Source organism: Octodon degus, unplaced genomic scaffold, assembly GCF_000260255.1.
Source record: "Octodon degus isolate 3935 unplaced genomic scaffold, OctDeg1.0 scaffold00055, whole genome shotgun sequence".
Classification (NCBI taxonomy): domain Eukaryota; kingdom Metazoa; phylum Chordata; class Mammalia; order Rodentia; family Octodontidae; genus Octodon; species Octodon degus.
The window spans coordinates 922,718-947,823 of record NW_004524631.1 but is presented as its reverse complement, the minus strand read 5'-3'; the positions used below and the strand labels follow the sequence as shown (position 1 = coordinate 947,823).

The window sequence follows — 25,106 nt, the reverse complement described above, 5'->3', positions numbered from 1 at the left end:
ATATAATGGAAATACAAAACTAAAAATGTATTTAAAAGTAGAAGCAACTATAAAAATGAAGACAATACTACACCATTTGACACAAATCAAAAATTAATAAAAGTAAGATAATTAACATTGCAAAAAAAAAAAAAAAAAAAAACACGATTTATGGCCCCATCCCCAGAGCACACTGAGCCAGGGACTGAGACTGGGCTTCGTGTTGTGCACCTGTAATCCCAGTGCTTGGTAGGCTGAAAACAGGAGAATCACTATGAATCTGACCTGTGGAGACCCTATAGACCCTGTACTAAATACATAAAAAAGAACAGATTTAGTAGACTCCAATTTTATTAAACTTACAAAAGTCGAACAAACTTCATTTAGTTTTTTCCTCTCACTCCCTATTTTTAAAGAATACATAAGATATATTTTTTTCTTAAAGCGATTTGTTCAAGTTTTAAGAACCATTTAATTAAATTATTAGCTGCTCAACACCATCTGTTTTTGTCCTAGAAACAAGAAGCATAGCTTTCTTTTCCATAGGCTTTTGTAAATATGTAGAAGGTGCCAAAAAGCAATAAATATCATCAGCAGATGGACTGAGGCACTTCAAACTCTACACAGTCAGTCTTAATTGTTCTGGGCAGAGCTAAATGGATTTTTCTGGATAGATTCCTTTCAAAATATATTAAGTGCAGGGGGGGAGTTGAACTAATCATCTACTATAGATCTCTGCACATTTTCCCTTCAACATACAGGATCTGTTTTCTTTTTTAACCCCATGTTTCCCACATAAAAAAACACCAGTTCTAAAAGTATATTCTGAGAGCAATTTTGAAATTCATCTAAGGAATGTGAAGTCTGTAAGTTCTAGGAAGGATTTTTCCAGTGGCTGCATCTCCGAAGACTGCTTCTTTCTGCCTTGGTCCCTGTGTGGCTCCTTACTTGGTAAAACTCTTCACATCCAATGGGCAAAGAGAAAAGCTTGATGGTTGTTTTCCCAGTTCCAGGCTTAGGTGTTCTGTTTATAGATTAGAGAAAGGCAAGCATTTGCTCAGAGAATTAGTTTATAGTTTTCCCATTTTATATATGCGATGTTGAAGAATTAGAGTGCTATATTTAGTTAGTATTGACCAATTTTTATTCATCATTCATAATCTTTATGCAATACTAAGGAATACTTAAAATATACATTTATGAAATTATGTATGCTTTACCAAACTCTCTCTCTCTCTCTCTCTCTCTCTCTCTCTCTCTCTCTCTCACACACACACACACACACACACACACTCTCACACACACTATGGCTAAGGGTTTATCACAGTTGTAGAGCACTTGACTAGCTCATGCAAGGATTCTGTTTAGTCCCTAACATGGTCAAAGGAAAAAGAAAATGTAGTTTCATCCTTTCTTATGTACATGTGCCTACTTCCCACACGGAGCATAATCGTGTACTGTGAACAAGTATTAAGAAAAATAAAATTTGAAGAAAATACTGCAGTTCCATCTATGAAGAAAAGTAGCTTTTCCTATTCTTGTAAGCTCATAATTATGGATCAGAGTTCAAGTGTAGGTGTCTCAATATCTATTAGTTAAAAATCTTAAAACAGTCACAGTTAGAAGGTCATGCACCTTATTAAATGCCTTTAATATAACATTTAATTTCCTTTGTCAGAGGAATACATTCTGGCAAGCACGTGGTCCTGAGTTTGATTCCTGACATGAAAAGGAAAAATCAAATGAATTCATTGACATTTACCATCATCTTTTGAAAATGGAATGAGTTACAAATAGTAGTGCAAAAAATAAAAAAAATTAAAAAACACAAATAGTAGTACATACACATTGCTAGCAATCTTGTGTTCCTAAAGTCTACACTCTTCTAAGATGCTGTGACTACTTGCAGTCTGTTGAGCGACAGCCTGGTTCCAGAAACTATGATAGGCTATAAAGATGAAATGTAGCTAAATGAATTGACTGCAGTCCAGACTGAACCCACAGATCACTCAGACTGGATGAGAGCAGGCACAGTGTATGCCTAGAACAAACTTGAAAGCAAGGAGTTGAGAGAAGCTGCAGAATATGTTTAGGCCATAGCTTAAAAGCTGTATATGCTTTAGAAAGGAGTCTATGCAATGTTGTGTTCATCCAGGAGAAAAGAAATAGTAGGGCTTTTTATGTGGTGTGTGTACTAAGTATAGAATCCAGGATGTCATATGTGCCCACTGCTGATTGACATCCTAGCTTCACCTCATAGGACTTTAAGCCATCAGATGCTATGATCAAATATGTGTGTGGGAAAAACAGTTTGTGTGGTGTTCTACTTATTTGTAACTATCCCAAAATTTTGTGGCTTTGATCATCAATTCTCTTATAACTGATTTGATCAAGAATATGGGTAACTCCTAGGTGCTCAGTATTTCACTCTGCATGACTCGAGCTGCTGTTGTTTGCTGAAGATATGATTTTATTGTCCTGATACAGTTAAGATATATTTGGCAGTAAGCTATAGGTTGGAGTTATAGTATGGTAAAAAGGAGAAGACTTACCAGGTTCAGTAGCTGAAGTAAGTCTCTGTGTAGAGTGTTAGCAAGAAGAGTCTTACATTTCCATACACAATGTCAGAGACTAGATTCCACAGCAGCTGGTCAAGGGAAAGTCAAGCTTTACTATTATTTATAATTATTTTGAAGACTTACGTTTAGTTGTATTTGAAATGGTAAAGATATAATTGTGCTTTGGTAAGGACCAGCCAAGTAGCTCAACGGATTAAAGTATCTGCAAGAAGGCATAGGGGCTGGGGTTAGATCCCCGGGCCTGCCATGCCGGCCTGGCCCCTGAAGTGTACTGAGACATAATTGAGACCAGGCCTGGTGGCGCGTTCCTGTAATCCCAGCCAGCTCTTGGGAGGCTATAAACAGGCGGATCACTAGGAATCTGATCTAGTAGTGAGCCCCTGAACACGCTATAGACCCTTCCCTAAAAATACCAAAATAATAATAATAATAATAATAATAATAATAATAATAAACTAAAAAGTATGCTTTGGTAGCAATTTCAAGTAGCACACCCATCTGTATTATTCAAGACACATCGTTATTAGTAGATATAAAAAATGAAGTGACATTTTATAGTGAGGTGTATTATCTTACATGGGTACTTCTGACATAAACTGTGAAATAAGTAAGACTGGAAATGTCCAGTGAAATCATAGGCAAGGCTGATGGGGGGCAAACACATATGAGTGGAAGGATTCATGAAGGGAACAAAAAGAAGTGGGAAGAGAAGCTGAAATTTGTGTAGGTAAAGTAATATTTGGCATTTTAAAGTGGAAGAGCTATGTGAAATGTAGAATTTTTTAGGCATTATTATAGTACACCAACTTTCGATGGTGTCAATTATGTAGGAATTCTGTTAAGTATTTCACATTTAATATCTTTGTGAATATTGCATTTTCATGCCTCTTGCTGACATTTAATTTCATATCAGCATTACTTTTATGTGCTATTGGAGGTCTTTCATTTTTATAATAGTCTTCATAAATAAAATATAAATGACATAGGCAGAACTCAATACATTTTTAATAAATTGTTTTATAACTTCAATTTAGCCAAAACTATTAGATTACAAATATGTGCATTTAAAATTTATTATTTGAGCTTATTGGTGCATGTATGGAGCACATAAGGTTTCCATGCCTGTGGAAACTGGCACATGCACGTAACACACCTTACTTGCTCTTTTCAGCACCTTTCCTCCCCTCTCTCCTTCCACCCATTCCTCGATTTCCTTTTTATTTTTTGGTATATATTTTCAGGACACAATGTTTATATTCCTTGTATGGATGTGCTGTATGTACATAACATGATCCAGTTCCTCTTATCATCCTTCATTCCATCCCACCCTTCCTTTCCCTCTATGAAAATTTACTTGTCAGCATTAAATTGTCACATAGGTATATATACCATTATAATATTTTTTATTTTGTTTCTTCTTATTCAAACATATGTTGCACTGAAAAGGTTAACAGGTTAACGAATTAGCATTATATATAAAGGTCACCTTTAAAAAGGACTTGAAGGGCCGGTCAAATAGCTCAGCAGATAAAAGCACCTGCAAGTAGTCACAGGAGCCCAGGACAATCCCCTGGCCTGCCGTGCCAGCCCTGCCCTCGGGGCACGCTGAGATGTCAACTGAGACCGGGCATGCTGGCATGCCCGTATTATCCCGGCACTTGAGACGCTGTCAACAGGAGACTCACTATGAGTCTGATGTAGTAGTGAGACCCTGAACACCCTGTAAACCCTTCATAAAATACAAAAAGAAAATAATAATGATAATAAATAAATAAAGAGGACTTGCATTTCCTTTAAAAATGATAGTTCTGTTACCTTTTGTCTGTAAATTTTCTATACAAATGAGGTCTGGAAGGAAAGATTTTAAAAGTATACCACTTAAAATTCTTATATGTGCGTATTATAAATGAAACAGAAGAAAGAATAATTAGAAAGATCTTGTGTAATTTGTTTCTTTCTTGTGTTGCCTAATTAATTGTTGGGCAGTTTAATCTTGATTCTATAATAAATTGAAAATTGATTTATATTTTCTTAGTGCAATTTGCTTTACATTTTGTAGTTTTCTTGCCATCAATATATTTCACTTAAAAATGAAAGTTTGACATAATATATACGATCTGATCCTTATAAGGAACAGATATTATGTCATTGATCTAAAACTAATTCCTCTTAATTACTCTAATAGTCATTTGCGTTAAGTCACCAGATTTAGGTTTCTGGAGTTTGTAATTAAGAGTTTTGAAATAGAATACTAGCATTTTGTAATTGTTTCTTATTCTTGGTTCTTTAACGAAGGAATAGTTTTTCAGAATATTCTCAATATAAACTTGGGAAGTTTCATTTGATGCATATTATTTTAACGTGTAACAGAATATTAAATGATCATACTGTACTGACATTCCTCTAAGATGCCTCTTTGTTTATTGTCAATTAACTACAATGTTGCTATAATTAACAATTTTCCTAGTAACACCCTATAAAAACATGAATGAAAAAGCCGTTTCAAAAAATAAAAGGTAAAGATTCTGCACTCGTGGCCTCAGTTTTTCTGTTACGATTTTAGGAAACATAGCAACACAGGTTTTAGAATAAAGCACTTGTCATTTGCAGAAACCTATTGATACTTTTTGCAAAGTAAAGATATTTAAAAAGTAAACCAATAAAATACTTTTAAAATGTGAGAAATTGAGCGCTTAGTGACTTCACGTAGATAAAAGCTTCATCTGTCTGTTCCTGGAAATCCAAAAGCTATAGTCAGAACGCAGCAATTTAAGATCATTCACACTGGCTGAAAGGATAAAATATTGCAGTGTATCTATCAAGCTAAGAGGCTCCTCCTGGCAGACAGCCCTCTAAGAGCCAAGTGGTGATTGTATTGATGTGTTAACTCTTGACACCCTCCAGGCCCTCTTAAGTTAGTGCAAACCACGCATAGTAGGGAGAGGGACAGGGCTGGCCAAAGCGTTTTAATGGCTGAAAACAGGTCAATAGCAGGTTGAACGTGAACTGTATTTGTCAGACTTTAAGCAGTATGTTGTAATTTGTCCCTCCGCAGTAAGAAAAAATCTGACATTTTCAAAGTGTTACTGAGAAAGTACCATAAGTAGAGGTTGTGGTCTTTTCCTCAGAGTCCTGAACTTGGAATCCAGTCTCCCTTCTTCAAAGCAGTAGTGTCAAAAACCAAAACTGCCTGCCAGGATTCAGGGGAGAGAGAGCAACAGAGATCTTTTAGGCCTTGGAGCCAGAGCAGCCCCCAGGGATCGAGGAGGCAAGGGAGGACTGTGGTGACTGGATGGCCATGGAGAAGTCTGAGTTTGTAGCCACACTGTTGCTGTATTTCAGGATAAATAAAGTTGCTAGCATGTCAGGAGAATGCTTATCCTGAGAACTCGTAAGACAGCCTGGATGTTGTAATGTTTGAGTAGCTTTTGGAATTTCACAGGCTAAGTTTGATACTCTGAGTTTTCCACTTCCTGACTGTCAAAATTTAGGCAGTGGATTCAACCTCTAAATGACATGTTAAATGAGACAATAATAGTATCTATAGAATAGGTCTATTAGATTACATGACATAATACAGAAAGCTCTCATAGGAGTCCCTGGTCCATGTGAAGTAATATTAGAATATTATTTTGTTTATAACTTGGGGATTTTCTCATGTTTATGTAAAAGATTTAAAGGAGACTTACAGCCTGGCAAGCGCAAGGTCCTGAATTCAATCCCCAGTACCACAAAAATAAATAACTATAAAGGAGACTTACAGGTTTTTGTCACTACACAGAGAAAATATCTCCCAATTCCTATCTTTCCAATGTAGAAATCTGCAACATCAAAGCAAGATAACTTAGAAAACTTAGTGAAAAGCAAACCTTTCACCTAAGACTAACAGTTATTTCTACTAACCTGTGAGGTCAAGAGGAGACTAGTAAAACTTGAGAAGACTCTATAAACAGCTCTTTTCCTTGGCTTCAAAGAAACTTACACAACATAAAAACTCAGTTGTAGTGGCTTTCTTTAACCAGAATATTAGATTTGTTTTCTTCCACTTTATGTTCTAGTCTTGTGGTTGCATGTCTCTCTTGTATGTGAATTTCTACTCTAAATAGAACAGTTGTAAATTTTATGGATATAAACACACATATATTATAAGTGATTTGATGAAAAATGATGATTAGAAAAATAAATACTTTAGAATTAAGTTAAGCAGGAAACAAAAATCCAAAAATACCTGAAAATATATGTATAACAGGTATAAGAACAAATTACACATCCCTAAGTGAAAAGTTTTGTGATACTTGTGAGATAAAAATCACATGATTGATATTTTAAGTAATACTGTAAGTTTAAAATACCAGTTCAGGATAACCATGAGGTGAACTTGGGATTTTGATTCATTTTAATTCTTCTCTTTGACAAATCCTAAATTGAATTATGCTTTTCTAAGATTTAAAAAAGCCTTTTCATAAATTCAGGCTAGTGGGCCCAACTCAGTATCAAGCTAGGGTTTGCTGTCCAACTTGCAGTGGCGTACAGGTCCCAAATGGAAGGCTGGACTGCTCAGGAAATTGCAGATGGTGAGACATATGGAAGTGATCTGAAACAAATTTGCACAAACCAACTAGATTACATCAAACGATTTTTTTTCAAATGATCTTGACTGCATTTTCCAATTTATAGTTTATGGATTTGGCGTCCTATAAACATTCTTTCTGCATGTGATTGAGTGATCAAGATTATTCACAAAGACGTTTAAGTTCTGTGCTCTCCAAGTTGATTACTCTGCCTAAATGAAGTACACTATTACCCACTTGACAGAGAGCTTCGACTGAATGTTTATTTCTAAAAATAAACCGCAGATAATACACTCCCTTACTTTGTAATATTGTTTACTTAATTAGTGAAGCATGAGCAACAAGTAATTATTTTTTTCTTTTATACAGTTGACATACAAATTGCAATTAAATAAGGAATTCTTAATGCATTTACGGATACTATAGCAATTGCCAAGGCCATTTGACAAAACTACAGATAGAAAGAAAAGCTCATTATACCAAAAAATTAAACCAGGAAATAGTCTTCTGAATTATTATTTTTATAATTTTCTCTTTTACCCTGCTGTCAAGATCTTTAAAGGTTGCCACAACAAAATTTTATTTCACGAACATAGTTTATTTATACAAACTGGGTTCATGCTGAGAAATTGTATCTAATGTTTTTAGCCTATGAGATATAGTGCTCAACTTAGATTTTTAAAATTTTTACTAATACAATTCACTATTGCAGTACCTAATGAATGCTTTTTGATGAGGCACTGAGATTTCTAAGAAGGGCCTTTGTTGCGGATCAATCCATTCACACTAGCAAATGATTTGACATTCGAAGCTTTAGGAAACACTAAATTTTTTTTATTACGCATAAAGATTCAGTCATAGAACTGTCACAAAAATTGAAATTCTACCTTATGTTTTAAAGTTTATCAGCTAGAGTCATTTGTTTATTTTATTTGTAAAATAACCTTTGCATGCAGGAAAGCTTTGGAACATCTTAATTCTAATAAGATTTTAATATATTTTATTGTGGTTTAGTTAAAATACTAACAATACCATCGCAGTCAGTGAATTGAATCAACCATCTATGACAAACATGGAATTCAGTTAAACACATGTATCACCTCCATTTATGATTACATAACACTAATTCCTAGAACTATTAAGCAGTCCTTTGCTTTATACATAATCTCTATTATGCTTTTCGTAATAGACTAAAAGTCAACTCAACTCTATATTACAAGATAATGGAATGGTGGTTGTAAGGCAGACATAATGACTTTTGTGTTAAACATTAGCTAAATATCTCTTATCTATCTGAACCATAGTTAATGGTTAACAGGGTGCTTGCCTTTCTCAAAAGCACTTGTGTGCACAGGTGCATTTCTTATTATTTCTCAGTCCTCGTTACCAAAATTTGTGGCCTTTGGTCATACTTCAATATAATTAAGGATATATTCAAAGTCATGAACTCCAAATATAGATAGATAGATAGATAGATAGATAGATAGATAGATAGATAGAGAGTGTGTCTATTTAGTACCTGGTCTATAAGGTCTCACTACACAGATGGAGCTCATAGTGATCTTCCTGTTTTCAGCCTCCCAAGAGCTAGGATTACAAGCACAGGCCTCAACGCCCAGTTTCAATCACCGTCTCATAGCACCCCGGGGGGGGGGCAGCACAATGAGCTCCAAATATTTCTGTTCTATGAAATCTCTAAAATATAGTAGAAAATAAAATGTAGTAGAGTATACTGTGTTAGGTACTAGGGCACATTCAATGAACTACAGTTGCTTATGTTTCATCATAACTCTGCAAATCTATTGCTCCATTCATATTTTTAAAATGTCAAATTTAACATAAAAATATTTTGTAAGTAGCTTAAATTACATAGCAAAGCGAGGATGTGAACCAGGTAGTCCCACTGCATAGTCTAGTAGTAGTTTGTACATTTCTAAAATGAGAGCTTTCCTTTAATAAATTCCTTGAGACTGAATGTAGTGGTTATTAGCCAATTTCCACTCAGAGAAAAATTTTGACACCTGCCATTTATTTGTTTCCATAATTTTATTGAGAAACAAATAGCAATGAGACAATTTCAAATCAAATTGGTAGGACAGTTCCAATAATTAACACATTGCATACTGTCTTCCTAATGCTTATTTCCTGTACAAGATGCAGACACAATGTCCTATTTACAAACACTATTACAACAAATCCCTCTATTCATTAAGAGAATGTAACTATATATCTATCCTAACCACTTTGAATACACAGATACAAAATGGACATTCATCTGTATACCCTTTTTTTGTTTAGTTCCATTGTTTGAATATTATAGGTGTGTAAACTCAGCAAAATATTTTAAAAGAGTCCAGTAGCCCATAATAGTATTGGGTCTTCCGCTTGACTGGCAGTGTCAGAAATTGTTGACCTGAGTCCCCCACAGCTCAACATAACAACATTTCTTTACTTCTTGCACTTCGTTTTTATACTTTTCTGCTAGATGGTCAAGATCAAGATAACAAGAGTTGTAGCCTTTGGCTCTAATAAGGTCAGTCAAATCCCCTCAGGATTTATCCTGAGACCCTGTACCTCAGATTGTAGATCCTTTGTGAGTGTCAGCCATGTGGATGAGTCACGGCCATTGCTTGGCCAACTGCTCTCTGTGAAAGCCTGAGAGAATGTTTTCTCTCCATGATACCTGCCATTTAAAGGAGAAAAAGCTTGATTAAGCGGTGTGCTTTCAGAGATTTCAGTGCACAGCGGCTGGCTCTGAGCTAGAAACATTAGGTGAGAGATGCAGAACAGGACTGCTGGACCTGTGGCAGCCGGGAAGCGGAGGAGGGAGAAGCCAGGGGCCAGAACTGCTTCACCCAGGCCAGGCCTCCAATGAGCCACGGCTCCCAACAGGCGGCGCCTTTCAGGAGAATATCTGCTGTGAGCTCATCAGCGGATCAGGCCACAGAAGGATTTAATGTTCCGTCATCCAGTCACTTCCCCAAAGGCTTGCTTCTGAACACAGGAGACATTTGGGGGTACTTTAGTTCTAAACTAATAATACTGAGAAAAATTCAAATAGTGCTACAATAATACTTCTAAGTGGCTTTAGGGTATATCATTTATTAAATAAAGATTTTGTTCAATATTATCTAAATTATTTGCTGACCCCTATGTTAGACTAGATCTATAGCAGCAAGATATTGTATTTTACATATATATTAAATTCCAAGTCTATTAAATTATATTCTTGTATCCCATGTAATTTACTGAGTTTTAGCCAGTGTGAATGTGTGAAATAGCATCCAGAAGCATCAAGTTATTTTTAATCTAGTAATATATTCCATATGGGTATGACTTCATTATTATTGATCTATAGTTAGATCTGTATTTTCTAAAAATATACTTTTTAGCTCAACTTGTATCTGATGTTTTACTTATAGAGGTACAAGTATATATAAAAGATAAATGTCTTAATACATAAAATTTTCAAAAAATTTAGCTGTGGCCCAGGACATGAATAACTTCATTAGGAGACATGGGGAATATAGAATGTGCTTTTAAATAAAAAGTGGATTTATTAAAAGACCAAATGTCACAATATAGAAAGTAAGGATATTATAAATATTTCCATTAGAAAAGAAGAGTTTCAAGTTTCTTTAATCTTATCCATACCAAAGTGCATTGTTTAGGAGAAAGATTTATGTAGTAATCCTAAAATCTGTTACATGTTTATTTTTAATCACTTACATGGAGTAACCTTAAAATTACATGACAATATAAATTAAGTGGAATTTATGTATCAATATTATGAAAGTATGGATTTTCAGTGACATAATTATGTGATACTGTGTAAGTAGTAACTATGATTTCTCTTTTACATTTTCAGTTTATTTGAGAATTTAAAAATTCTAATAAAAAAGAAATGTGATGTGTCCTTTACTTGTCTCATATAAGGCATAGATATTTTAAAGATAGCTGTATTTTTGTGAAACACATGAAATAATTTACCTTGCCTCAAAATTGAGCTTTGTTTGCTAGCTTATTACTCAGTTTTGGTTTTGGTGGTTTGTTGTGTATTTATTTTAAAAGAAATAAAACAATAAACCAATTATATTTGTATGTTAGATTTTTTCAACAGACCTATAATATTTTCTATAAGAGAAAAAAATTTAAAGAAATAGAACTATTACATTTTAATGTTTGCCTTTACATTTACATGTAGTTAGATCTGTATCTATAAAATATATTTTAGGGGTACATATATTTAATATGTATAATGTAATATGCATACTTCAATTTGCTAAGTAAACGATTAAAATCTTTCACTATGTTTTATCATCTGCTGATTGATTTAGTAATTTTTCTCAAATACTTTGGGTTTTGTTGTTTAAAGTGACTTTACTGGTCTTTGACCCAGATAGTAGTTGCCTAGAAGATGGAATTTTCTGAAAATTCATTTATGTGTAATGAATCCAAAGGTAGTAGTAAGTGTGTCAGCTGATATCCACCTTACTGAGGAGTTAATACCTGTATCTGCATTACATTCTAATTGATGATTCTGTCGGCTATATGAACAGCATTAAATTGCTGGTGTCTGTGTGATGGACTGCCTATTGTCAAGCTAAAGAAGAAAACTTTGCCTCATCATTGCAGTTGATCTGCAAATGATTTGTGGAGCAGGGCCATTGAGTGGGCGTGCTAGAGGTCCAGAGTAGAAGCCTCACATTGCTGCAGTGGCTCCCATGGCCCAAGCCTTCCTTGAAAACAAATCATGCATTATAATTGTTTGTTTAAGAGAGATTTAGTCATTATAATGGGGAAAATATGGACAACTGAAGTGCGAAAATGTCTGCAGTAAATTAATCAATAATACATAAGCTGAAAATTTCAGGGTGTATATATCAGATTGTGCCAGGATTGTGGTAATTTATTGATGTTCAAACTAAAGAAAAAATTGCCTAATTCTAAGAAACTGCACGTGGGCTGGGGAGATAGCTCGGCAGAATAAGTGCCTGCCTGGCAAGCACAAAGTCCTGAGTTCAATCCCCAGTGCTGCCAAATAAATAAATAAATAAATACACTTTATAATGTACACTACAATAATTTGGTTAATAAGGCATTTCACCTTAGTTTACCACAAAATTTGTCATATTTACAAAAATAGAGGTCACATTAGGGGTATGTACCTAGCCATCAATATATATATATATATATATATATATATATATATAAAATTTTTCCCCTGGAACCAGGGATTGAACTCAGGCTCTTACACTTGCCAGGGAAGCACTTATTCTACTGAGCCTTCTTCCCGGCTCCAATTTTCTCAGTTCTAATTGGGTTATTCAATTTTGAGCCATGGTTTTGTCTTCTATAACTTAACAGACACAACAGACTTGAGATCATGGATTTTAGGGATCCGCTGTCATAATACCTCTATTACTCTATGATGTTCAGATTATCATCCAATACTTTCTGTTCAATGCTTTCTTGAAGCCATATATTATTTGGTTACTTCTTTTATTAGGTCATTAGCCATCGTTTACTTTATCTGAACAGTCACTGTTAGCCCCATACATTGCTTCATTTCTCTTCTCCAAAAGTAACTAAATCCAGAATTTGAATGCTGCATTTTCTTGAGTACCTTTGGACACAAGGCCTAATAAAAAGAGCATTATGAAAGAGAAGGAATAAGGGAAGGGCAAAAAAGCATGCAGATCCATCCTTGATGATGTTCTGCTCTATGTGAAATAACAGCTGCATGATAACAGCTAATATATTGCAGTTTACTTTCTATATATAGAATAAATATAAAACTAAAAAAAAACAAAGGATTATAGGATAAGTGTATGTCACTGTAGCCTACTCTACAATGTCTTACACAATTACATATTTTATTCTGCATTATTTAATTTCTTTTTTTCTCCTTTAAAATCAGAAATGTTTTTCCTATAGCCTATTGACTATTAACTCATATAGCCTATTGACTATTCAATGGATGCCTTAGAGTCACTGTCACGACTAATCCTATGGATATTCTGGTGAGGCTTATAATGTGTATGTTACCATGATGTCCACTTCATAGATGAAGGTCCTGGGTTCAAAGAAATTAATCCCACTGCTGTCCCTTATTCCTGTCTTTTCTGCAGCATCTCTGTTTCGTACACAGCCAAAGCATTCCCCTGTACATTTTTTGATCTGGCCATTCTCACTCTCCTTGCCGTACTACTCTTCTCTCTCATTCCTTTGCTATCACCAAGAGGAATTCGGGTCACTTTCTTGAAGAGTCTTGTGTCATATTTTCTTCTATAGTAAATATTCTACAAATTACACTGTATCTTTGTGTACTACATTTGACTTCCTGTTCATGTGTTCTTTCTGATTGGATTGTTCTGCCTTGAAGAATGGTAACTTATTTATCTTTGTTTATATTGCCTCCCTCAGTGTCTACATGCAGGGATTCCTCACCTTTACTGAGGCAATCCTGGGTAATAATCAACCCTGGATTACAAGGTAGCATGAATATTAGTCATAATTATAATTGTCTTGCAAAATTTAATATTTCATTGTATTTGAACTAAGAAATTCAGAATCTTGCACTTTATGAGGCTTCTGTTAGCCAGCTATAGATAACCAAACTTTTGTGAGTAAAGTCACTTTTTTCATAAAGTTCGTGTTCTATTTTTCACTAGAGCTCATTTGTCAATCATTAGCCCTGAGCAATTAGCTAATCAATTATCAGTTGAGCTGTTCTTTACCCACCACAGTGGGATAGACATAAAAATTTCTAAACATTGTGGAGATCTTCGCATTTAACTGGGGTGAAAAATCGAATACAGAGAAAAATCTAAGTATAAATACCCTGTACCTGTAGCCATAATATATCAGGGAGCTACTGAAAACAGACTTAAGACCACTTACCGTTAATTAGCCCAATTATCCTAACACTACTCTGCAGGATATAACAGACTGTCATCCAAAACTTTGTAGGGGAGAAAACCCTCCATCTGCCACTTCTGTTGTGAGGTGATCAAGCTCGTCTCGGCTGCTAAAAGGATTTCCTTTTGGGGTTGATGCCATGCAGAACATTTATTTAAAGTTCACTGGGCCAGGCCAATTCATGTCATGAATTTCTTGGGATACTTCAGTGCTCTCTGATAACCTTAATATTTTCCACTTTATTAGCAGCTTGTGACTATTTAAACTATCATATTTTGTTTCTTATACTTCTGTAGGTTGGGTATCTATCTAATCAGCTTGTTCTTATCTTGGATTTGTGTTTTGAAAGTTAGCTCTGATAATATAATTGCCTCAATATCTTTTACCTTTTCTACCTAATTTACCAAGTCACCACTTTATATTGTTTTTATCCTAAATTTTTAAAACTTGTTTTGAAATGTGTAAGACTAATTTTGCCTTCATGGTAATACATTTTCCTCTAAATGCAATTTGTGATTTCTGTTAATCTCTTGAACTTCAAAATTTCATTATTTATTAGTATAATTTCTTCAATTTTTTTCTCTTACTTCTATAAAAACCGGAAAACCTGATTAAATGATTTTCTTAGGGCCCTGGGGAGATAGCTCAATGGCGTAAGCACTTACCTGGCAAGCCCAAGGTCTTGAGTTCAATCCCTAGTACCAAAAACAGAACAAAGCAAAAAAGATGGATTTAATGATTATCTTAAATATGGCCTTCTGTGGGGAGGATGTATTTCTCTTGATTATAATCACTAAAAATGTATGGCTTATTGGGTATCTTGGTTGTTTTCACAAGAAATTATATTTCTTGTTTTCACAGGTAAAAAGATGGCCTATCAGAAGATCAGTGCAGATCAAAGAGCATCCGGACACTCACAGTACTTAGACAATGATGACCTTCAAGCCACTGCCCTTGACTTAGAGTGGGATATGGAGAAGGAACTGGAGGAACCTGGTTTTGACCAGTTCCAACTTGATAGTTCTGAGAATCAAAACCTGGGCCACTCAGAGTCTGTGGACCTCAATCTTGATTCCATTCAGCCAGCAACTTCACCCAAAGGAAGATTCCAGCGACTACAGGAAGATTCTGACTATGTTGCCCACTATACAAGATCTGCACCAAAGAACAACTGCTGCAATTTTTGCCGCCTTCTAAAAATATTTTGCACAGCCACCATTTTATTTGTTCTTGGAATTTTGATAGGTTATTATGCACATACAAGTTGCCCTTCCAATGCCACATCTGCAGGCACGTTTGATCCTCAGTTATACCAGGAGATTCTCAAGACAATCCAAGCAGAAGATATCAAGAAGTCTTTCAGGTAGGTGGACCAAAAATGAATGCTGATAGAACGTAGTCCATGGGAATAAAATTTCATCTGGGGATATTAAGCTAATGTTTTTGGCCATTGTTTAGATCTGCTCTACAAAGTGAGAAATATAACTTTCTTGCACATCAAGTCAATAAATTTCACAGAGGGAGCATGTTCTTTCAGATGTATGCTTCTGCAATACAGATTTGTAATGCTCTTTTTCTTTTCAAGTGATAATAAGAGCTGTGATTAGGATGGAGACAAAGCACTCTAGCCAATGCATTTTCATAGGAAACACAGTAAGGCCAAGTTAAGATGTGGACATACATATAATAACTAGAGCATTAGCCATGAGTTTGGAAATGTTCATGATATCAGAATAAAACAGACACACTTCATGGGCTCAGATAACTGTTCCCAGTTGCTGTTGTGTGCACTAGTAGCATTTGGTCTCTTGAGTCACTCAGTGAGCACTGTATATGTAAACATTCCTGGTTTGACACATCAAACCCTTCTAAAGGCTCTTCAGTCTGTTCAAGGTGACTTTCCATATCATCCACTTGGCCAGAAATAGTTTATTTAAAAGTCAAGTGATTAAAAAAAATCTATTCTTATTCAGGCTTTAACTCTGAGTTCTTGGAAGAAATTTATTGGTGTCACATAATTTGTGTATAACTTGCAAGAATTTTTACATTATCGACATCCATTCTGAGCTTTAAACAGTCTCCTGGTTTCCATAATGAAATGAAGAAATGGAAAGTGAAGAGTAGATATCACTTCCACATATAATTTTCATATTTGTAGAGAAAAGACAAGTCCTGGTGAGTCATGTCTGTCATTTGTAGGATGAAAGAGTCCAGAAGTACTCTTCCCTAGGATATTCTTTTGGGGGTTACACTGATTTCTTAATGTTGACGTGGGCACATTTCTGGGAATCTTCTCAGGAAAGCAAGTCTACTGAGCACTCGTTACCTAATGCGTGTGCTGAAGAATCAGGTGTTATGATGTTGATGAACTCTAATCCTGTACTTGTGGATGTGGATAATTCATGAGTCCATGAGGAATGTGTTTTCTGCACACTATTATGTTTGCTGTTCACTTTTAATGCACTCTTTGACATATAATATGTAGATAAGGGCTCCTCATATATTTGCCAATATAAAATTATTTATATTGAATGGAGCTAAAAATACACCATTATCTCATGATTATTGATTGGGTTAATCTAACTGATGCAAGAGAAAACTTTATGTATATTTCAAGTGGAGGGTCTCTAAATTAGATACATACAATCCCCTTGGCAACAAAGAATGAGAAAATAATCAAGAGATGCAGAGAAAGTCCAGAATTGGAGTCATACTCAGCCTAGGCTGGAGGTTTGGTGAAGCTGGAACTTCCTTTGTACACAAGTGGAAGAAAGGACATGGGCTCAGCTGGACACTCCACTGTAGACAGAGAGCGTGAGAAGACCACAGCATCTCCCTGAGTCTGGATTTTCAGAACTCTAGTAATTATTCTATTGGCTAAATAGAGCAGGAGGCAGGCTCAGAATCTGGGAAACTCGTCTAAAGGGATTAAGTCCCTAGAGAACAGGCGGAAACAGGAAAAGGGCAAAGAGAGTCGTAAATGTGCGATCTAGCTGGTTTGGAGATTTCATTGAAAATAAAAAGAAGAACAAGTAAAGAACATACATGTACTTCTAAATTGTGTTTACCACAGTAGGTAAACATCCAACAATTTTCTATTCATAGATAGATAAGCTATCCATGTCTGTCGATTCTGTTTTGGACATCCATTCTATATTCCAAAAGTTTCTTATGAAATTAAATCTATGTGATTAATTCTCTTTTATATTAAGAATAATTAGGTTTTTTTTTCCCCTGAGGCACCTACAAACTTTTAACTAAAGTAGACAATACATCTTACAACCCAGTCTACTTTTCTCTTTTCCTTGTCTTGCAATAAGTTTAGAATTAAATTTTATGTTGATTCATAGTGTTATGGCCTATGTCTGCATGTCGCCCAAAAGCCTCATATGGCTATAGGTGGGGCTTTACGGAGGTAGCTGGGTATACAGTGTGATGCTGAGATCAAGGGTGTGTGGTCGCCAGCTTAGTCCACAGATTGGTTTGGGATAGTTCTGGTTGGGATTAAGAGTTCCTTGCCCTGAGTGAGTGCTACTCATCCTAACAGTACATATCCTCATAAAGGTCATAAAGGGTGCTGCTTGGTCTTGCTTGTTACTCACTGCTTTGCTGCTTTTTGGCTACACTGCTGCCCTCCATGAACTGTTTCTCTTCTGTGATGCCCCTCTGCCATGTGCCACCCACCCTTGGGGACAGCGGATTATGGACTGAAATCTCCATAAATTAGAGTTAAATATACCTTTCCTTCTGTAACTTTAAATGTCAAATATTTTGTCTCATTGATTAGAAAATTAACTAACGAAATCTTTCTAGTATGAATTTTGATCTTTTTAGTATGAATTTTGTTTAGTAACTAAACTACATGTATTTTCGTGATATTTTATCTCCTTTTTTTTACCTTGCTAGATTTCTTTCAGCATTGCAATTATTGTTTAAATTCACTTGTGTCCTCATTACAAACAGGCAACTGATTTTAAAATTTAAAATGTGTGATTAATAGTATTACTCTCTTCAGAAGGAAAGCTGCAGGGCAGTAAAGCTTGTATGCTCCCTTTAAAGAATCAACTGAATGAGATATATTTTAAAGCTAGCTAGCAATATTCTGACACCAGAACTTAAATCCATAGGTAATATTCCATGACCTAACAGAGTCATGATGAAACTTCATCTAATAGCCATAGTTGTTTTTTTTTTTTAATTGAGACAACAATCTTTCTTCTTTAAACAATAATACTCTTGGCTCAAACATTTTTACAGGAACTTTCTGTGATTAATATCGCATTCAAAGACAAGTTTTTCATTCTTCAGTTATGCTAACCACATTTCGCATTGCAAGTTTCTGTTTATGCTAAGTATTGGTAGATGGAATGCTGTATGTTTTATTTTTCATCATTTTCTGATCAATTAGAGGCTCTTACTGACTATTTCAGGTATCATGTGCTTTTCTTATAATCTCTATTGGTTCTCCATTCCTGTTAATGGGTTAACGGTATCAGGTCTTAGCAAGTATTTAGCAGTTGTGCTCCATGAAAGATAAACACACTGCAAATCTATAAGGAAATGAACCAACTTTCCATTTTCTATCATTACATCCCATCTTCCATTAGACATTGAGTAAGTATATTTAAAGGGAGGAAAATGGTATAGGAATAAATGAAAAACGCCAATTATAATATGTATTTTGAAAATCACCTCTGTTGTTACTGAGATTTTCTTTTCTTTTTTGATCAGAATATATTTATTGAGGGAAAGAAAGTTCCTGTCCAAGAGAGGGACAGGAGAAGATTTTTCAGATTGTAATTATATTCAAAATGTTATGAATATAATATGTAGTCATGTTAATATATAATGTATATAATTATAATTGTTTAGAATATATCCTACATTATGATTTTAAATAAGTGACAAGTTGTATCAAGGCAGATAGTATAAAAACATTAAAGTATCATGATTGCAACCACTGTGGCTTCAAAATTATTGACATTGCATTTTTAAAATCAATATGGAGAACTTAACAAATACCTTAGATCCAGAGGTGAACATGCTTGCAGCTAAGCCTAGGAGAACTTGGAGAAGCTAAATCATACTGTAATGGGAAAGAAGGGAACTATTGGGGTGAACTGCTGATAATTTATTAATTCTGAAGCCTTTTCAACAAAGAAGCTCAAAGTTAATGGAAAAAGAATTTAACAAAACTGCTTGGAAGAACAAACATGCAGAGTGTTAAATTCAGACCTGAGAAGTTAAAGTGTAAGACAGGGGTTACTTAGTAATTGCAAAAATTGAAAAAATAAGTGTAAACAACAGTGATAAACAAAGAACCTGGAGACACAGTTAGATGTCCAGTGTCCAGGAGCGTCCATTTTTCCTGGATGAACAAAGGTGAGAAATCCCACTGGTGTGATGGATGAGTCTTTTTTAAACTAAAAAAAAAAAAAAATCATGCACACAAAAACCAGCTGAAAATTCCTAGTGAGATACAAAACCAGTTCCTGAGATTATCCAACAAGTGACAAAGAAACTTGCGGGGGTTGTAGGGCAGTGGTAGAGCATGCACTTAGCATACACAAAGCCCTGATTTGCTTCTAAGGATCTCCCCCAAAATTAAACATGTAAAGAGTTTTTAGTTTCTCCTTTACTTAGTCTCACTTGTTCTGTTTGAACCCTGGGGTATCAGACACTCTAAAACATGGAATATGGAATTATAAAATAAAGAAGAAGCTGACTACACACACATTTTCCACTTTGTTGTTGTTGTTGCTGTTTTGTTTTTGGCTTGCAGAGCCTGCCCTGAAGGTGGGTGCAGCAGGTGGTGTTGGGATTCACCAAGGTCCCCTGTGCCTGCCTAAGTTTGCCTAAGCAGGCACCTTAGACCACTGAGCTATCTTCTGGGCCCCCTACACTCCCATTTTGACTCCAAAGCTTCCAATTAAGAGACGGCCAAAGAGTACAGTTTAAAGTTCTTACTATTAAATGACAGAGTAATTTAGTTCCTCAGAGTAATTTATGTCACTTAACAACAAAAAAATAGCTGGAATTTGTATTCAAAAACGGAAGATAGAGAAAAAGATAACCTCAATTAGTAAATGTAAATAGCAAGAAAAGATGGAAGTAATTTATAATTTTTCTCCCTGGGTCATGCTCATTCCATTTTTTTTTTTTCTCTCTTTCTTTCTTTTTCTGTATTTAGGACAGGGTCGACAGGATCTCACCACATAAATCAGACGCATAGTAATGATCCTGTTTTCAGCCTCCCTAGAAGTGAGGGATTACAGGCCTGCATCACCACCCTCAGTCTCAATGGCCCTCTCAGTGCGCCCCTTGGGCGGGGGCACAGCCTGGCTGCTGTGCTCTGCCAAAGCAGGCGCTTTAGTCCACTGAGCTATCAGGCCAGCCACAATTTTTTTCAAAAGATTAAAAGTAATAGAAAAAAACATTAGAAACGATACACAGTTTTACTAAACAAAATAATAGGAATTCAACAATGGTTATTATATTTTATATTGTTGTCTTCAAATTAGTTGTGCAAGTGGGATGAGGGAAAAGGAAAAAAAAAGAAAGAAGAAAAGTGAAAACATTGCATAATCACACCGTTGACTTCTACTGGTCTATTGTAAAGAAGAGTTAATGCTTGTTCAATTTACACATGTGATTTTTTTTTTCCTGTAATACTTGGAGAAGCACATATTTGAACAATGTGTTTACTCATAGAGAATCAATGAGGAATATACCTATTGCAAGTCCAATTTAAGAATCTAGTTACCAAGTGATAAAACCCATTTAATAGGTTTACATAAGGTAATTACTAGGTATACCGTAGAGAAAATAAAATAAAATAAATCAAAGTTGTAGTTACTTTTTTTACCAGTCACTTTCCCAACACTGGGATAAAATGCTGACACATGCAGCTGAAAGAAGAAGGCTTTGTTCTGGCTCAGAATGTCTGAGGATTCAGCAGATGGTTGGCTGGCTCCAAGAAGGACTAGCATGGTGAAGCAGTGTGCAGGGAACAGCCACTCGTGCATGGCAGCCGGGATGTGGAGAGAAGGAGCAGAAGCCAAGAGAAGGATAAAGCCTTCTGGGTCACATTCCCAGTACTCTACAGCTTCAACCAGGCTCTATTCTTACCAGCATATACATTAATCGTGGATTAATCCACAGAGGAGTGTAATTCCCCATGACAGAGACTTTTTCCCTAAACCTTCACCTCATATTAAACTTCCAGACATATTTTAGATCAAATTTATAACTGCTATGATGACATGTGTTGACATAGTCAAAATTAGCTGAGATATGAAACCCATGTTAGGGTCATGGGTATGACTGCATCTGTGTGTGCGTGCGTGTGTGTGTGTGTGTGTGTGTGTGTGTGTATCAATACATCTTCTAACAAGATATTCATGGTCATTTATCTATATGCTTAACTTGTTTGAAAAATTTACCCACTCTTTGAGTTTTTGCTTTGTTCTTTCCATATATTTTCTCCTGTGTAGTAGATGTATATTCAGATGCAGAGATCAGATATATTCAGCAGCAGCAGATTCAATAGAAGTCATTAAAAGTTGCTTTCATACATGTTTTTGGAGGTTTGATGCAGTCTTTATTTGTACACTGTGAGTTTATTATAAACATCGATACACAAGGCTGGCTGCACACAGAATTATAACAATTCGTGTGATCGGACCTTACTGTTACGGAATCTAAACCACTCCGTGGAGCTAGGCAATCACAGTGCTCTGATTTTTGCTTGTCTTACTTGCTAAGAGACTTAATCATATTCCTTGATATAGTAGTTTTGGTTTGTATTCTTGCATCTTCACCTGATGTCAACTGCTATATTTTCCAGGGCAGTACTCCCTCTTTTCTCTTCTTCAGAATGAAATATAATTATGTGACTGACACAATGTATTAATTGAAAATCTATAATTAATTTTTATTTTTGAATGGGTGATCGCTGCATACAGTGGATCATCCATTAAAGAACTTTATTTCACAGTTCTGGAAGAGATAGCCGCACTGCTGTTTGTGTGGTGAAGGTGGCTGCGGTCTTGCTCCTCATCTGATGAAGAGTTGACAAACAAAAACAAAATTTTGCAAAATGATTTGAACAAAATTGTTTATATATGACATCCTAAAGATCATAAGCACAGTGCTGAACAAAGTATGCTGAAAACACAAAGATTGGTAGCAAGTATAATATTGTACGCAAAAGATATTCACATTGAATAAACCAAAGAGTGCAATTTGGAACACATAGGCTAGCTTGCCTTTGGACAGCTGTAGTACTGTGAAACACTGAGTTGAAAAGGAACATATGCTACGTTCAATTTATGACTAATAGATCTTTATTTTAAAATGGTAAAGCATTATTGTTTTCTTCTTAATTGTTAAGTGGAATATATACAAAAGTAAAAAATATAGTAAAAATATCTGTAATCACCTTTTTAGTTGTAGTTTTTTTTATATTTAGTACAGGGCCTACAGGGTCTCACTATACCGATGGCAATCATAGTGATTCTCCTGTTGTCAGCCTCTTCAGTGCTGGGATTACAGGTGTGTGCCACCAGGCCCAGTCTCCATCACCCTCTCAGTGTGCCCCAGGGGCAGGGCTGGCACGTCAGGCCTGGGGATCAAACCCCTGGCCCCCACGCTCTGCATAAGCAGGCACTTTAATCCCATGAGCTATCTGGCCGACTCTTGTAATCTCCTTTTGTATTGGTCAGGGTTTTACTTAGAGAAACAGATATAAGGAACAGATATTAACACAAGATATACAATGTATAAGGAATTTCAAGATAGGTTTATGACAGTCAGCTGCAGAGTCAGATGGGGTAGTGTGCAGAGGGCGTCTGCACAACCCAGACTGAGGAGTTCAGTCCCAAGGTCTGAAGCACACTGCTGTACTCCGTGCAAGTCTCTATTCGTCAGTTGATGGGTCTGGGAGGGAAGACTGAAGAGTTTGCGATGGAAGGTGAAGGATCCAAGCTGGAGTGAAAGAGTCTGCGCTGCAAGCCAGGCAATGAAGTCCAAGCCCAATGCGAAAACTGAAGCTCCTCTGACAAAGCGGAAGATCCACTACTTCCTCAGCCCCTTTATATGGTCTCTTTGAGCTGAGTCATTCTGGGGGCAGAACCAATTGTACCCCAGGGCGGGAGCCCCACCAGGGGAAGTGCGCCTCTGAGTCATCTGGCCAAGCTGACACAATGTATCAACCACTGTGCCTTTTTAAAAATATCACTTTCATTCATTCTTTCTTGTCTTTCTTTCTCTTTGTCAGTTAACAAAATTATAGTATGCCATGTTTATTTTAATATCTACTTTAAAATTCTTTTCACTTAAAATATATTTAAAACCATTTTAAATCAATAAACAGAAGTTTAAGGGAGTAAGATAGAACACTGCCTGGTTTTCAATTATATGGATGTCACGTAATTTAACCTGTTCCTTATAAATGAATACTTGGGTTGTCTTTATAAACAATCTTCAGCAGTAGTCTTTGTGTGGTTGTTTAATATTTTTTCTGATAAATTCCTGAAAGAGAGTCACAACTTAAGAGTCAGACTTTGGTTGCTTTTTGCTTTGTGCTTTGAAACTGCCTTGTGGTCATGGGCCGCAACTACGGAGCGCACCCTGTGTCACCCGAAGCTCCTTCGTGTGCCACCAGCCCTCCAGGCCCGCATCATCTTTTAAAACCAAAATAATATTAATTAGATTTTCAAATTTTAATTGACAATTTGTATTTCTTTTTTAATGTTTTTTTAAATATTTATTTATTTATTTGGTATAGGGTTTCGCCCTGCAGCTTGGACTCATAGAGTCATGCTGTATGTTTCAGCCTTGCAGTACTGGGATTACAGGGCTGTGTTTTGTGTGGCCTGCAGGGTATTCTGGGAGTTTTGAGGTTGGCGCCACATGTGGTACAGGTGATAAAACCTGGGACCTTGTGCTTGCCAGGCATGCTCTTAGATCACCAAGCTGTCTCCCCAGCCCTGTGTTTCTTTTTGGACATATGAACTACTTTTTAAGAAATGCACCCTTGTAGGTTTTCTAGTTTGTTTTTTTTTTTTTTTCCTCTGTTCCTTCTCTTTGATAATACTGACGCCATCAGCAACTCTGCGAGCATTCCCAGCCTTTCTATCCAACTATTACCTGCTTCTCCCCATCTTTTCATTTTTTGTTTTGTTTTCATCTCCTTCAATTTTCTTATTCTCCTGAAGTTCAGCATAAGGACAAAAAAAGGCAGGAAGGCTGCAAGAAATTAAAAAGACAATAACACAGCTGATTTTTTAATTGGAAAAAAGAACATGTATATGTATAACAAAAGTGACTTTAGTCAGTTTATGCAAATGGTAACAATGAATTTAACTGTAGTAGACTGATGACTCCTAAAGGAAGCAATTAGCTAGTCTATCATTGATCTCTCCAGATAACAAATGTGCATTGTCTTAACTTTAATCACAAAAGAAATACATAGGGTAGGATTCATTTAATTATATATAGTATTTCTCTGCTCTGAACTTTAGATAAGGCAACTGCTTAACTCAGAATTTCTCAGGGCTGTGCAGGATGCTGCTACTGCTCTTCGTTGCTGGATCCGGCTCACAGATGAAAGTGTATGTCTACTCAGTCCTTAGATATTTGGCTAGAGCACTCACCAGTGAGGTGAAGAAAGACTGTTGACAGAGTGGATTTTGACTGCAGTGCCTTCTCTGTACTGACAAGTTCAAATACTGTGCTTGTTCGAGGTTTGTCTCAGGTGCCAACCTCATTATGGTACTGTTATCGATCTACCAGTTGGATTTCTCTTTCTATTTGTGTAAGTCTGTGTATTTCATTTTCTCACTTTTTGTTGAGGGGTGTAGAATAGTACCTGAATCATAGCATCGCAGCTCTCAGTATATCTTCACTGCATGACAGAATGAACCAGAATGGAAATGATCCTGATAGCCAGATTTGGTTGTGCCTCTCATTAATCCCAGCAATTAAAGGGTGAAGGAGAAAAAATTCCATCAGTTTGAGACAATATGGACTACATATGAGTTCAAAAGCAACCTGA

At 35.9% G+C, this 25,106-nt stretch overlaps 1 protein-coding gene across 2 annotated transcripts in view; it reads left to right on the top strand.

Moving 5' to 3' along the window:
* Positions 1–25,106, top strand: part of Naaladl2 (N-acetylated alpha-linked acidic dipeptidase like 2) — a 577,651-nt gene that overhangs the window by 373,460 nt on the left and 179,085 nt on the right. For both annotated transcript variants that reach the window (XM_023717797.1, XM_012515240.2), the window contains exon 2: positions 14,912–15,413. In XM_023717797.1, the coding sequence (XP_023573565.1) occupies positions 14,920–15,413 (494 nt within the window). In that variant the 5' untranslated portion in view covers positions 14,912–14,919. The remainder of the gene's footprint in view (positions 1–14,911; positions 15,414–25,106) is intronic.